The sequence below is a fragment of the Pelobates fuscus genome, chromosome 9 (assembly GCF_036172605.1).
Source record: "Pelobates fuscus isolate aPelFus1 chromosome 9, aPelFus1.pri, whole genome shotgun sequence".
Classification (NCBI taxonomy): Eukaryota; Metazoa; Chordata; class Amphibia; order Anura; family Pelobatidae; genus Pelobates; species Pelobates fuscus.
In genome coordinates this window covers 52,106,697-52,122,889 of record NC_086325.1, presented here as the reverse complement: position 1 = coordinate 52,122,889, position 16,193 = coordinate 52,106,697, and the positions used below count along the sequence as shown (strand labels likewise).

The window sequence follows — 16,193 nt, the reverse complement described above, 5'->3', positions numbered from 1 at the left end:
CATTATTGGACAGACTGTCACGAGTTACCAAGAAATGTAACAGAACAGCTATAAAAGAATGTAAATAATATACCAAGAACATAGGACAACTCGAGGGAACACACTGTACGCACCTCATTTGACTCCTTGATTAAATCTGTAATTTCCACTTTAGTGCTGTTCAGATTTCTGTTGGTGTGAGCTGATGCTTGCTGTACTGCTGATGGCAACGGGCTGTCCTTGTTAATGACGTTTTCAAAGAACCTACAGGAAGCAAGATGACTTACTATAAACCTAACTCTACTTTGACACAAGCAAAAATATACGTTTGCTATCAACTTAAATATTTATATTTAATATGTGTAATTTACAGCTTTAAATGGAATTATCAAGGGATTTGAATATGTATCTCTTATGACAACATTGTGTCATGTTCCTTATAAGCAAAGGGATTTGTATCTAACAGACTCAGCTAATAGGTTCATGTTGATGCTTACAGACATACTTTCTAGATTAAAGGTTGAAAGAATCATTCAGTTTTTTTGTTTATAATATTATATGACCTATATTGTGCTCTTCTTTGGATCTCTGTCATACATTTGATGCATGTGTTTTTATATATGATGATATTTTTCATTTCTTAATTTTACCTGTTGAGAATAGTGACGGCCTCTGCGTCGTCTTTACAAACCAGAAGTTTCTCGATATTGAATTCCAGAACAGCCAGTCCTAACTGAAGGATTGCTTTGATCCCATCATAGAAGAAGCAGTCAACAACATTGACAGCACTTTCAATAGGCAGGACACTAATAAAGAGTGTCAGAAACCAAGAAAGGGAGACCGAGGAGAAGAAAGTCATGTCCATCATATGATCAGTCAGCTGAGGCAAATAAACTTTGATGAGTTCCTCAAATACTGCCTGATCTACCAGGGCACCTAGAATACAATGAATACAAATATCTTTACGTTACTTCTATTTGTACAAATCAGCTGTTTTCACTCGTTGACATCTTAATTCTTATTTTCATCTTGTACCCCTCAAAGCGTCTTTGCACGCTCCGTAAAACTACACAACGTGTCTCCACATTAAATCAGTACAATTACTTAGACTTCCAAATTTCTCTTTTATTACAAGCACGTATCCTTATCTAACATTCTCTCCTCTCAGTTCTTTTTACATCTACAGGACCTAAACTTTTCACCCTCTACATATGTTTGAACTAAGAACAAAGTATCATAAAGATGCTACATTTCTCAACAAGCCTACTCATATACCCTTAGCACACTTCTACGGTGGAAAGAACTAGAGAACTAGAGTAAAGTTACTCCTGTTTGAAGTGGAAGCTTTGAGTTTTAGATTCCTTCTTTTATTGAATCCAGAAAACCCAAGAGAAATCTTCTACCCAAGAGAATATTATTTGTGTTTGAACCCAGAATACCCACAAAAGAATAAGGAACAATATAGAGTAGTGGGGCTACTGCTTGCGGGTTGGTGCAAAGCATTGGGGTTTTAAAGAGGTGGGTGGACCTGAGTTGCTGTGCAGATCAGGAAACTAAACATCACACAATATATAAGCCCCTTTTAACTTGTTGCTATTCCATGTGGTGAGCATATCAAAGCTATTCTTTCTGTGCAGCAATACTTTCACAGCTTCATTTTCGTCATGAAGGACTCAAACCGAGAATAATAAATGAAAATATTATCTTTACACCTTACGTATGGTCCATTGGAGTTATGGATGTGTTGATAACTACACTAAGGTATAATATTTCTAGTTAGGATCAGCCCTGTTGCCTATGTTTTGGAGGATATGCAAGGGAGTTCTTAAAATGACACATACATTGAAATACCAAGAAATATTTTAAGAGGGAGGATTTTTGTGGAGGGCAAGGATATACAAATTATACAGTGCGTAAAATCACAATATGTATAATAGGTACCAGAGTATATGATACATTTTTAGCCACATTATTGTAACCATTTGTTTGACTGAACCATGGTGGAGGTTGTTCTTATGCAAGATCTTTGTGCATACTGCAATGAATTGAATAATGTATTATGCATGCCACGAGTTTCTATATGACTGCTATACTTAAACATACATATCTTTGAGTTTATTGCATTTTAGAACTATTGACATGTAAGATAGTGTGATTATGTTAATAGACATCACATTAAAGGAACGCTCCACAATAAAAAATAAAAAAAAGACTGCTTAGTAGGTATACGCCAATGAATACATGCATGCTTCACGTACTTTATGGGTATGGTGGGGCCCTTTAAGAAAATAAATAATATGTTTTTTGTTTTTTTTATATTCTTTATTTTTGTTGTGCATTGTATTACACATAGGCATATCCGTCACTTTAGAAAAATAAACAGAGTGATATTGTACTTATTACACATATACAGTGATTGTGATTATGCACATTTTTGTTAAGTATATCATGAGTGGGTCCTTAGGGGGCTTCTGTTGTGTATGGTGCATGGTACACTAGTGATGTCTGTTCAAGCCCAGGGTGCGTGGTACAAGAGGTGCACGTTCCAAGGACAATGTAGGGGTTTATGAGTCGGTTGTATTTGCTCATGTGTGAGCAAGCTTGGGACCGTGTACAGGAGTTAGATCAAGCGATTTCTGCACTCGGGTGTCGGTAGTGTGAGTGCAGCCCTCCCTATTTCAGGGGGGGGGAGGTGATCACCTTCGTGCATGGCTGACCTCTCGGTGGAGGTGTTGTCCCTAACTCCAAGGTAGTAGCGGGGGGAGCAGATGTTTATGGTTCGGTGACTGATTATGTGTAGCTGTATGAAACCGGACTAGGGCCATAAATGGCACTGCTTTATGAGTGCTTGGTTGTGTTATAGTGAGCCTGGTCTCTCTATTCCTAGGTGACCCAGGCCAGAGATTGTATCCTTGTGTGAGTGATTCTACAATGATAAACACAATTAAATAAATAAAAACATACGGCAAAAACATGTAACCAAAATCATATCAATAAAACTTTGCAACTCTGTAACTTTGCAGCCTAGGGCTGCTGGATTAGTGAGTCCCTGTGGTCACCCCAGTGCGTGTGGGTTAGGGCTGGTGGTGCCCCTGCCAGTCAGGTGTCAGGCGGGTTGTCGGCTGCAGTTCTTGGCACAAATGGTACCACATTGGATGGGTCCCATCCGTGGGCGCGATTTGAGTCTGTTGGGGCTGCCGTCGCCTCCTGCATGTCCAGAGCTGCGAGGAACGCTGGGATATCAGTCCCTGTGGTTAGCTTTTGTATGGTCCCCTTGTGTGAGACGAGGAGGGATCGTGGCATTCTCCACCCGTAGGACACTCCTGCTGCCCGCAGTCGGGCGGTGACAGGGCTCAGGGATTTTCGCCATTGCAGTGTGGCTTTGGATAAGTCCTGGTAAAAGGACAATTGTGAGTCTTCAAATGCAAGTGGGGTCTTGTTCCTCACCGCTGTCATTATTTGCCCCTTGTCTTGAGGTAGTGTGCAGTGGAGTATGACGTCGCCCGGTGTTGTGGAAGTGGTTGTGGTGGGCGTCGGTAGGCGATATAGCCCAGCTATGTTAATTTTTTTTGCGATGGCAGGTGGCAGCACTGAGGCCAGCAGCCTTCTCACGTAGTGTGGCAGTTCCTCCTGAAGGACGGTGGCCGGGAGGCCCCTTATCTTTACGTGGTTGCGGCGCTACCTGTCCTCCTGCGCTGCCACCTGTAGTGAAAGAGCCTGTTGGGCTGCTTGTAGTTGGAGTATAGATGCCTGCATGGTGGAGGTGTCTTGGCGGAGCTCTTTAATATCTGCTTCAGTTGCCTCCATTCTGCCTGTGAGTTGTTGCATGGATGATTTTAGGATGGGCAGGTCACCAGTGAGTAGGCTTTGAATGTCCTGTAGCATGGTGTATAGGATTTGGAGGTCCTGTTTGGTTGCAGGTTCAGTGCTATCTGCTGATGCTGTTGGCTGTTGCTGTGAGTCAATAATATGCTTTTTGGTTCAATCCAACACATTCATGTTTGGCATGGTGTAGTGCTTTTTTTCACGTTCAACAAATTAGAATAACATATAAGTTGAAGTATGGTATTAAAGTATCTCTGTCCTCTAAAAAATAATGTTAATCTGTTTCTACACAATTCCCTGTCTCTAAATCTCATTTTATTGTTTCCCGAGGGTTGTAGATTTATAAAACAGATAAAGGAAAGCATAGTGGTCAAGTTGACAAAACTTGACAATGGGCAGAGTTTAAGCAAAGGTCTGTTTCAGTTACCACTCACATTTACCCACAATCCCTTTGTAAAATCAATCCCACAGAAGGGCAAACAGAAGACATCATGGACAGAGAAGAAAAAAAATGGCGGCACCCAGAAAATGAACACAAGGAAGAAAATAAATATAAATATAAATAAAGGCAAGCGGCAAGGTGGGGAGTGTAATTAAGATACAATAGTATAAGGAGGAGCAAAAAAAAGGCAGATCCGGTTACTAAGTTTGCCTAGGATGCAACATTTTGTTTAAGACAACCTAGAATAACTTGTTGCTTAGATGTTAGTAAACGTTACAAATTGTGTGCATTATGTGTAACTACTGCATGTGATTTTATGTTTGTCACATTCCACACATTTTTTAAGATGTTTTACAACTGCTGGCTGGCTTATACACTGCACTATATCATGAATTCAAGTTTAATGCTTTGCACTAGAGGCGTACCTAGGGTATCTGGAAAAATGTATAAGGGAACCGCTACCCACCACCCGAACTGTGGATTTTTATTTTGTTTTGTCTCTTTGCACTGCCCCTATCACCCATGTGTTAGGAATAATACAAAAACACACACTTCACATATCATACGCACATACACATTAATACAGACACACTCACATTCATATACACATACTCAAATACGTTAATTAATTTGGCCCATCATCCCAGGTGTCCAGTGATTTGTTTCTAGGATCATCTGTGCACTAAATGCACAGCTTCCTGCAGCTCTGTAATGTCTTTGGGGCTGGATTGATGTTGCCTCACTGCCTGCGAGGTCTGAATCTGCAGAGCAGGCACTTGCCACATGGTAACAGCAGCCGGTAGGCAGGTGCCTGCTCTGGCTACAGAGGGAGTTTCCATGCCCCGCCCCCTCCCGACGCCTTTCACACGTCGTGGACTGCCACCCCCTATCTCCAGGTTAGTACTGTTTTGCACTTAATAATCACTTGTAGGCATGTTGTCTAAAAACTTCTTTGAACAGTCAAAGCCTAGGATTATTTAGGATTCTGATTACTGCTGAGGAACATATTCTTAGTCACACTGATTACTTTAAGAATGTACCTATGATTCTTCGGTTGAAGTAATCAGGAAGCATTCTTTCACAGACAGCAACCAGGAGCCAAAATGCTTCCTCTTCTTTGGCATAAAGAAGCAAAACGGAAGTCAGTATGTTCATTGCCTGGAAAGAGAGACCAGAAGATAAATATTCAAACATATTATGTGCACTAGTAAAAATCTATGCATCACTTTTATTATGCTTTTATTAACTCCACATTTACAGAATCATCAATTGACTGAAAACAGAAATTGTATGTGATGAACTAAACTAGACGATAAACTTATCTCAACGTTTAAAGAGTTAATGTAAATCACATACATTCATTCTCTGCCTGTTTTATTATTCCAAACAAATCATAACCAATAGTACCATCCAGCTTATGGAGATAAATCTAGTTAAAAGACTGACAATTATTTCTCCTGGGGGATGGAATGGCTTCAGTAAGGTGCAGGAACTGATTATTAATATAGTACAGACATATCATTCTAAAAACATTCTAGAATGTCATGGGCGATATTTTAATACAATGATAAGTCGCATATGCATCATTCAATACACGATGCATATGTAATACATAGCTAACAAAGGAACATTTCAAGCACCATAACCACTACATCACACTGTAGTGGTTATGGATCAAAGAGTACTCTGACGTCCCCAAGTAGTGAAACCATTTTGGAATGTTTGATTTCTTACCTGGAATCTGCAGAGCACAGCAATCCACCTCCACTAAAGTTACAGGAAAAACATAAGAACTATGTCCGAACTAAGCCCAGCAGGCTCAGCTCACAGGCAGACCGCGATTACCACTGCAGGGTTCTGCTCAGAAGAACTAAAACAAATTCCTACGTTTCTGGCTTTTCTGTAGTTGTAGTGGAGACAGAGAGCAGCGCCTGGCGGACCCAAGGTAAAAACTCAAACCATTCCAAAATGGTTTGACTCCTTACAATGGGAGGGTGCAGGCCACTCCTGACACCATAACCACTACATCACCACGGTAGTCTGAGTGTCCCTATTTTATTTAGGTGAAAAGGTACTTGTCTATGATATTCCAGGCACTGTGGTTTGTTTTGTAGAAGAGAACATCCCACCACTGCATTGTGGATTGTGATGATAACCCAGATTTCCACACATGATTTTCCTGCTTTCACTGATGGTGTTTACCATACAAAAAGCACTGGCAGACTGTGCCCCTCTAAAGCAGTGTTAGAACACTTAGTCCTGTGTGATCAGCAGTAGCATTACACTCCGATTAGATCACATTATTATCCTATCATTATGCCCACAATACGCAGACCAGTCCTAACGTTAATATTCGTGTAAAACAGTTTTGCTCCATTAGCGTTTGCTGGCTGTCTTGGCATCTTGCCCCTTGTTCCCCTACAGGCAAAGTGTGGTTGATAATAAGAATTCAAAAAAATGCCACAAAATGACCTGTCCGTAAACTGAATGATCGATAACACAGAAAGAAAATAAACCAACAATCTACTAATTTATAACATAAAAAGGGTTTATAGCAGACACCCTCTCTGTTTACTTAAAAAAAACAAAAAAAACCAGTAATAATAAAATAATGATAAAGGGGAAAATAAATCGTTTAAAATAACAATTTACTATTTTCTACTCCTATATGGAGATTAAAGGCTAAGAAATCTAATTATCACAACAGTTAATGAAGACAGACGCAGTGCATTATAGGAAAATAGATAGCATGGTAACTCTGCAATGAATCCATGTATCAGCCTAGTTCCCTAGTGTAATGCAAATAATGGCAAGACGTGCTCACCTGACACTCCACGCCTGGGACCTTAACATACTAACAACAATTACTAATGCTTCATCGCACAGCACCTCCACTGGGATACAGGTAAGCAATCTATTTTCCGGTCTGTGATGTATAAAACACATGCAAATATTATTAATCATTTCCAATTTCGACACTGGGGCATTACTGAAATGACATCTCAACCTCACACCTCTGGAAGGAGCACGATTTGGATGTTACAGTAGATATTTCATTCTCTCCAGGACCGGCTGCTTTGAGTGGGGTTATGAAATCACGGCAGTCACTAGGGACATCAGCCTAGCATGTGCGTGGGTGCAAAGGGGCATTCCTCTGATGTGGCAGAACAAAAGAGCTCACACAGAGAAGGAGAAAGAAAAGATAGCTAACATGTTACTTTCCCCAGAGGTATAGAATTTAGAGATGGAAAAGATTTTATTTTATTCAATAAATATTTTCTCTACAAAGGATTCCTGTAGCAGTAGCTATGTTATATTATATATACCATCAATATATTCTTGTGCACTACCAAAATGTGTCCTAATTGGATTGATATTCTGGGAGGTCAAAAAAGCAAACACTAAAACATTTTTTACATTTAAGAACCTTGTTGTCATTGGAGGTTTTTTTTACCAAATACACATCAATCAGGCCCCGGCACTTTTGGGGGAAATTTTATGATTATTTATAACTGATTATAATGTGCTTGATTAAGTCTGTGTGTATGGGAGGTCAGGAATTATCTTCAATGAGAGTTTCTGTTTAGATAGTTAGAAAGAAACAGCACCTGAAAGGCACAGCTACATCCTTGGGAAAATAACAGGATAGACAACACTTTGGGCCTTGGGAAAGTAAATCACATTTACATATCAATTGAGCTGAGGAATTGGCTATTTACAACATGGGAACAAATTCCTTTAAAAATAGAAGATACTGACATCACATTAGACTAGGTTGGTAAGACACACACAGCTGCACACAGCACATACACAATGTAGCAGATATAATTAGATAGATGGAATGTGTGTGTTATGAATGTATTGTAACTCTGTAATACTATAACTCTGTACCATTCTTCTTCTGTAATATTTAACTGGGCAGATTCTAAGTAAAGTTTTCTCTCTGGTAAGAACTATGGTGTTGGCTGTTTATTTGTAATATCGGGTAGAATACCTTAGTAGTGCTAGTCATATATCTATCTGGACAAGAGGAAATAGATATATGTTCGTTCTTGGAAGAGGTGTAACAGGGATATTACATTCACTATTAATACACAACGCAGAGTGGAGGATACCAATTGGAAGTATTGGTGGTGAGAGAAGAATTATACAACAGGCACTTACTTTGTTGTTTATGTAATGAAACCTCTGAATTTGATGCAAATATAAATATCTAAAAAAAAATCTCACAAGAGAACTGATTCAGCGTTGTTGAAGGGATTTGCAGTAATTCAGCATGATTGAATCTTGCTAATCTGCACAACAAAAGTCTGAATAATGAAAAAGTTAAATTTTCTCATTGTCATTTTAGGGGCAAAGACAGTGGGCCTTGGGTGCCGCTGAGAGTCCTGTTTTTTGTCAAACAGATTGAAATGGCTTGAGGAAAATTAAAGTGACACTATAGGCACCCAGGGCACTTCAATGACTGACGTGGTCTGAGTGCAGTGACCTCTCTCCTTAACCCAGCAATGTAAAACATGTCCGTTTTAGAGACACTAAAGGTCGCTTCCTGCAGTTTCACGGAGTTTAACAATGCTGGACTTCCTCAATTCTTTCCTATAGGGAAGGCCTAATGCTTGCATGGCACTCACCGCACATGTGCAGTAAGTTCACAGATTGCCGTGACTTCACAGTAGGAGGAGCTCAATCGAGCGCCAATGAACCTCTGCACTGTAAACGAAGTGCAGCAAGGGTTTTTTAACGCCTTCTTAATTGGGAGGGAGCGTGGGGTCCGATGGAATACAGCTTTGTATTCCTACACTATGTAGTGTTCCTTTAAAAAGCACTGCACCCTGAGTCTCCTCACACCAAACCCACTGCAATAAGATTGAGTACTTAAGGTGTTTGCAGAGTATGTTTAAAACATGGCTTTACTCCAGCGATGAAGAATACTTTGAGCAGGTGGAAACTTTCCTCTTTGTCTTGTACATTCTGTTTCCTTATAATCACCATCCAAAATAAGCTCACAGTGTATACAGTGCTAAAAACTGGTCTGCTGCTAAATAATTTCAGAACAATGTAATTGTGCTTAGCCAGGAACACGAGTCATGTTAGAAACAAAGAGAACGTACACGCCCAGTCTGAAACAACAATCCAAAGGGCCAAATTCCTCCCCAGTATTATACAGACAGGAACAGGCACACAGGTTTAGATAATACTGCTTGTGCACCCGGTACTGTGTGCATACTCCTGCCAATCATGTTACAGCAGACAGTGCAAAACCACCTTACCTGACAATATCCAATCTTGGGATTCCTGTACGCATACGCAGTCAGTACTCTCCTCAGTGCCGAAATCCCGGTGTCACTCTGGAAAGCGGGATGCTCTGGCAATGATCTACGCAAATCCCGCTCAATCTCATCGGTTGCCAATGTGCACGTTCCAAAAGACTTCTCCACTACTTCTGTGTAGTAACCAGGATTCGCTGCCATATCGTTCACAGCACCTGGTGGTTTACAGTGAGCAGACATTAAACATGACATGAAATAAATGCACAACATATAACTGAACAGTGAACTATATAGAGCTGTCCTACCCTTTTTTTTTTATAACATTTTGAGGGACAGCTAAAATCAACTTTCACATTTCTTTAGCATAAAAGACTCCCAACAGTGTAGCTTTCGATGGGAAAGTCCTGATTTTGGAGTTCAGACCCGCTGTCCTCCTTCAGTTTCCTGGTGTCTTGAATGTGGGGACATCGGGGAACAGACCACAGGCAGCAGTGAGCAAATCCATAATTAGATGCGCTTGGGCTGTGCAGCGGGTACTAGAACCATGAAGGGAGCGCATCAGCAGCGCTCCCCTCATTGTGCTCAATGCCGGGGGCCAACCTGACCCATCCCCTTTTCAGGAAAAAACGCTTTTTCTGGGCATCACCAGTGACGCAAGTCATGTGACTGGTAATGCCACCTCTGGGCCTTGTCCACCCAGACCCGGTTTCATATCTCCCATTGGTAACCTTCATTAATACCAAATGTAGTCAGATTGTCACCAGCACAGAGAAAAAAGGGGGCCGCAAGACATCTCATTTAGTCCAATATATAAAATTGATAGGACCCTTGAGATTATTGTGAATAAAATCTTCCATAATTTATATCAGACCAATTTATCCACCCAGCGGCCGGGGGATCTGACAACAAAGATTTCACATCCATTTTAACATTATATTCTTTTAGTGTAAAGATTAGTGTCACACAATATCATTTTCACGTAGAACACAAAATATTTGAGATTTTACCTGAGAAAAGTAACCAAAGTTCTCCTCTTAGTGTCTCCGGAATGCCTCTCAATACTAAGCTTCGAGTCCGTTTTGTTCGAAACATGCTGACACCACGTCCACATTCAGTAAACAGGATATTCCATGATTGTTCCTTCATTTTTTCTTTTAACTTTAAATGTTATTAACAAGGTTAGCTTACATTCATTAGATTTCTGGTAAACATACAAAACTATGATTTTTAGGAGATGCAAATGCAGTATACAATTATAGACTAGAACTTGGCAACAGTGATTTTTCAGCTACTCTCAGACTGGAGTTGTTCTGACACTCAACCTTCCAGCAATTGGATTTAGGAACAGGGCTCAAAATTTTTACTAGCCCACTAGCCATTGGCAAGTAAAAATGTTGCCCTGGCAAACAGAAATGAACTTCTGGTGATTGCACCAAGGACCCTCCAGACTTGCAGTGGCAAGTAATTTTTAGGCCTGGCTAGTAACATGGAACATTTTGATTTCTGTTTAAGAAGCAAGAAAAATACATTCTTTACCATTTTAGGGTCCAGATTTTCAGCATCTTGCGGGTGGAATACAGTCATTAAAGCTTCTGTGCTGACTGTTTTGCTGGTGCCTTTCTGGGCTGCCATAGGGTGTTCTTCAAGGAAATCTGATGAACTATCTATATAAGCAGCCTGTGAAAATGAAAATCAAACACATTCAACATAGAATCATTGTCAGATATCGTGTAATCTGTCAAATGTGTTCAACTACTATTTAAATAGATATTATAGGCACCATAGCCACATAACATATTTTGATAGGTATGATGTCACCATACGCCTAATTTTGTGCACGGTTCTATGTGAAGTGCTTTTGAGCAGTTTGACACAAACTAAGTGTCCTGAAGGCCCCTGGCCCCTCACTTGGTGGACATTACACTTTTGCATTACTAACAATGATTTTCAGTCAGTTAATGCCATCCAAATTAGGACAAAGTTGATACGTATAACAAGGAAGTGTAATTTCGCCAACAGCAATTTGAGGGGCAATTTCCTAATAAAATTGGTTTCAGTGTCACATCAGTGTCACATTTGACCTCACAAATCTCATTTATCTCAATTTCAGTACTTGTATTTGTACTGGATCACCAGTGAACAAGAATTGTAAAAGGCTCTATTGGACAGTTTAGTAGGTTTAGTAGCCTAGTCTGGTCAATTTGTATTGAGCACGTAAGACAATTTTGTTATTAATTATTTACCATTTAATAAAGTTTGAATCCAGTTAGTCTTTCTGAACGATAGACAGTTCTTCTATAAATATAATATTTAACAAAATCAAGCTGTAACTGGGAAACTCTAGGCATAAGTAGTGATTACAGACTATCATTGCTTTTTAAAAAGATAGATGGTTTTGGGCAAATCTTCTAATTATTTGAGCAGCATGCAATGAGCTTTGGATGCCAAAAGCGTTCCCTTTTTTGTCAAACCTCTCAAAAATAGCTTGGAAGCGAACAAAGGAAGCACCTAAAATCGCCTTCCACCATAACCACTACAATAACGCATGTACTTAGTGCACTGCATTGGTTATGGTTCGCATAGAGCTCTATTTAAGAGGATAAAAGTTCACCAAGAGATATTGACAATGATGCTCGAGATGTGCCTGTAAGGAGAAAAACAGATCAGTTTTAGCACATTTCTAATTATAACAATATGTTGAGAAATCAAATGACCTCAGTGTACGTGGTATGCTGAGGACTTGTCACAGGACATTTTGCTCGCAATCTTGTCACCAGTGATTCAAAATCTCGGACATCAGTAAAGCGGAATATTATCTTCCCTTTGGTGCTAATGGTGATAGCCCTTATTGATGCAGCTGATCTTTCGATACCAACAATCTGAAATAGTAAACAAAGGGACAATTGTATCATACAAGTGGAACTGTCAGAAGAAATTGTTAGTAGAATTTTTTTTTTTTTTTTTACTTACAAGTTTGAGAAAGGGGGGGGGGAGAATTTGGTTTACCATTTAAAGTGTTGATTATTAAGCCAAAAGTTATGTTCTTTATAAGTAACAAGACAAGGATAAGATTTACAATGTTCATCTTGTACACAGACAATGGATAACGCATAGTGCAGAGGAACGTAGGCCAAAAGGTTTAAAATACAATAGAAGCGGGGCAGGATTTACATAGAATGTGCCCTCAAGCATTCTGAGTAACACCTTAGGAAAACAAATGAGAATATGGGAGAATAGAAAATGATGGCATGAAGAATAAAGATTAAGGGGAAATAATGACGTTTGGTTATTATCAGTGAGATATTTTGATTTCAGTAGCCTTTTAATATTATTTATATTTTTTCAAAGTGTGCAGACCAATTTTTAAAAAAAAATATTTATTTAAAACATTTCCTTAAATATCACCAACAGCACAGTATTTGGGCATTACTCTTTTTGAAACAAAACTATGTATAAATAAAATCTTTTTATGTATAAGTTATTGCTCTAGGTGGCACTCTCTCTCTCTTAACAATTATCAAACCTGTTCAGTAAACAAGAAAATGCTATTAAACTACTATTAAAAGTCCATCTGATTTAGTCACAAAACAATCCAACATAAGGGTGAAATAACTATGATCTATAAAGACATAGAACAAGCCCTTTTATAAAAGTATTGCACCTAACGGCTATCACTCTGGATATTAATAAAAGGTATTAAAATATTTGTAAACACTTCACATTTTTGTATATGCTTATTTTAAATAAACCATAAATAATAGTTGCAGCTTAAAGTCTCATATTTAGAACCAATGGCAAGAGTACTATAAGGGGGGGGAACGACCGACAAAAAGCTAGGATTGTATGATCGAACTGCGAGACAGAAGTAGTCAAATGATGATCACACTGCTAGACAGAAGTAGTTCAATGGACAGAATACCGAATGTAGGGCTTCATTTGAAACCATACACATTATTGCAGGTAATGTTTATAGCTCAACGAATTGCATAATATAAAAAAAAGCATTAAAAAAACTTAATTTACAATATAAATTAAAAAATTTAGAGCATTTATACCATTGCGTTGTTCATTAAACATTAGTTATACAGCCATTTTAAAAATGTGAACATTTTACGTATTATGAAGAGGATGGAAGTAAACCGTAGCCTGCACCCCCTCTCACTCAGAATAAGCTCAAAGTTCCAATACAGAATACTATATTACTGCAAAGTGCACCTATATCAATTTGGCAAACAAACTGGAATGTATGAACACACACACACATATATATATATATATATATTAATCATGGCGTTTCCAGGATGAGGAGGTGCTGCATTTTTGGCCATTTCGGAAGCTGCAACTCCCATTCAGTGGTCGGTCAGACAGACACACAATGCAATGGTTGGCCAGTCTGAAAACATTATGTGTGTTACCTCTCTTAGTGGGATAATTGTACTGCAAAGGCTGCCATCATGGCTCGCAAAGCAAATGTAGTTTTCAGAAATGCACATCTTGCCCAGAGTATTAAGGTGGCTGAATGGGATCCACAGGAAGCACTCGTGAACTTCTTTCAGAGATTCTTCTCTGGGCAACCGGAAGTAGGAGCTGTACTGTTCGCTATGTGCTCTGCTCTCCAAGCCTCTAGTGTAGAACAGAAATAGGGCAATTCATTTATTAGGTACCTGTGATACAGAACTACCATAGAACACACAAGTAGGAAACTATACAGCAAATAAAATGTTGACATTTTGCAGAACTTGACTTTCAACCAGAAGATCCAGTTTAAAGGTCAGAGGGGTATCTTACAGTTCTCTATTGGTTCTATTCACTAGACAGTAAAGAAATGAGAAATCGAACCTCAAAATGCAAGTCAAATTAGTGCAGCTATCCTAGCCTAAATTTTGCAATTAGTTTTTTCACAGTTTGGTGAGTAAACGCCCGAATTCAAATAATCTGCATATTATTTTTCTGACTGATCCTGGTAATGCTGTCATAAAATAAATTCAAACACCTTTATTATTTCTGCACAGGTTACTATTCAAGAAGCCTCAGATTTCTGACAATGTTCGTCATAATCACCAGAGCTGCAGCGATTTGCTAAACACCTACCCCTAGGGTTATTCACCAAGTATGACTGTTCAGAAATTCAAAGCAAATTTTACATTTTAAACCATAACAGCAGAAATTGAACAATTCTCCAAGTCAGCTATGATTCTATTTCAGCTATTTTATCCTACAATTTAAAATTCACTTTGATGGCCCAACAAGTCAATCTTTACTGAATAAGCCTTTGTGTGACGTTAACGGGCCTCCGTCTGATCCAGATAAAATCTTTTAATTGGTTTCATTGAGAGAGCTTGAACAGCAGCTATAAATACGTTCAATGACGAAAAGAGATCTAAGCAAGAGATAGATTCACTCCTGTTTTTGGTTGGGTCTCCAAATCGCTGTGCTGCTGCTCCAGGAAATGAGATAGGCTCAGTGCATTCAATCAAAATATGACCCAGGATTGGCTGTGAAATGTCAGCCGGGTCATGGAGTCTGCAGAAGCCGCAGATCCTGGGGAAAATTCTTTGTGCTTTTAACGCATTATTCGCATAAATTTCACACGGTTTATTATAAAATGTAATAATGCACACCTGAAAGGTCAGATTTCTCGTACCATATCTAGATTTCTAGATCCACTGTTTTAGAGACCACAATCCACAGAGCTGCTCAAGATTAAACTACCTCGTAATAATTCTCAGAGAGTTTCATTGAGCTCCACTTACAAGAAATTCTGTAAACGTTTATCGAACAACAGAGACAAGAAAACCACCTGTCATAGGAATTCATATAAATGCATAAAACTAATACGCAAACCAAACAAGCACTGGTATCATATTAACAGAAGGAACATTAATCTGTGACGATTATGTTTAAATGATTATTTTGAGAAGAAAAGTGTATCTCTGTAAAATAATCACCTAAAATTTCACATGATTCTCAAATATCAAGATCTGCTGCTCAAGTTGTCCGCTTCATTTTCAGTTAGGTATAATATAAAATTACACGTAGTGATGTAGAACATAGGTCTGAAAACACGTGTCTACAAAACAAAGGCTAAGAACTACGAGGGGCTGTTCAAAATCTACGATGTGAATCGACATGCTTTTCAATGATTTGCAGTATCCTAAAGGGGCCTGACACTTCCTCATTCCCTCACAGAAATTAAAGCTACAAAATAGTTTACAAGGGTGAGAAGCACCGCACAGTTAAATAAATAAACGAAAAATGTATTTATATTATTGCACAAACCACAGGTAACTTTACACAGCTATGGGTTCTGCAATAACTCTGCAGAAGCAGATCCCTTTAAAACGAAGCAACTTTCATTGGAAAAATTCTCTTCGAGATGTACCTTAAAAAGCTTGCAGATCAGGAAATGCTCAGAAAGGAAAGTGGGACTGCTTACTACAGATAGACAGAACATGCAATCATTTTTTATGCCAGAGTGTGACAGAGACGTATTGTACGACATGGCGGTCTTGGATACATAGCACGTGTATGATGGGGTTGGCTGTCAGCAGTTTACTCTAGTTAACAAGTTAACTGGGACAGTTATATCACAGGCAGGACTTAAGCTATGAAATGTGCACAAAAAGAATACAGATAATAAATAATAGCCTATGCCTTAGAACTGCATATTTTGCTCA

The 16,193-nt window shown here is 38.9% G+C and overlaps 1 protein-coding gene across 1 annotated transcript in view; it reads right to left on the bottom strand.

Moving 5' to 3' along the window:
- Positions 1-16,193, bottom strand: part of TBC1D8B (TBC1 domain family member 8B) — a 61,485-nt gene that overhangs the window by 18,368 nt on the left and 26,924 nt on the right. The window contains exons 6-13 of the mRNA XM_063431963.1: positions 13,932-14,139; positions 12,231-12,395; positions 11,053-11,193; positions 10,524-10,674; positions 9,517-9,731; positions 5,287-5,404; positions 630-915; positions 114-243 (exon numbers count right to left, since the gene is read on the bottom strand). Coding sequence (XP_063288033.1) covers positions 114-243; positions 630-915; positions 5,287-5,404; positions 9,517-9,731; positions 10,524-10,674; positions 11,053-11,193; positions 12,231-12,395; positions 13,932-14,139 — 1,414 coding nt within the window. The remainder of the gene's footprint in view (positions 1-113; positions 244-629; positions 916-5,286; positions 5,405-9,516; positions 9,732-10,523; positions 10,675-11,052; positions 11,194-12,230; positions 12,396-13,931; positions 14,140-16,193) is intronic.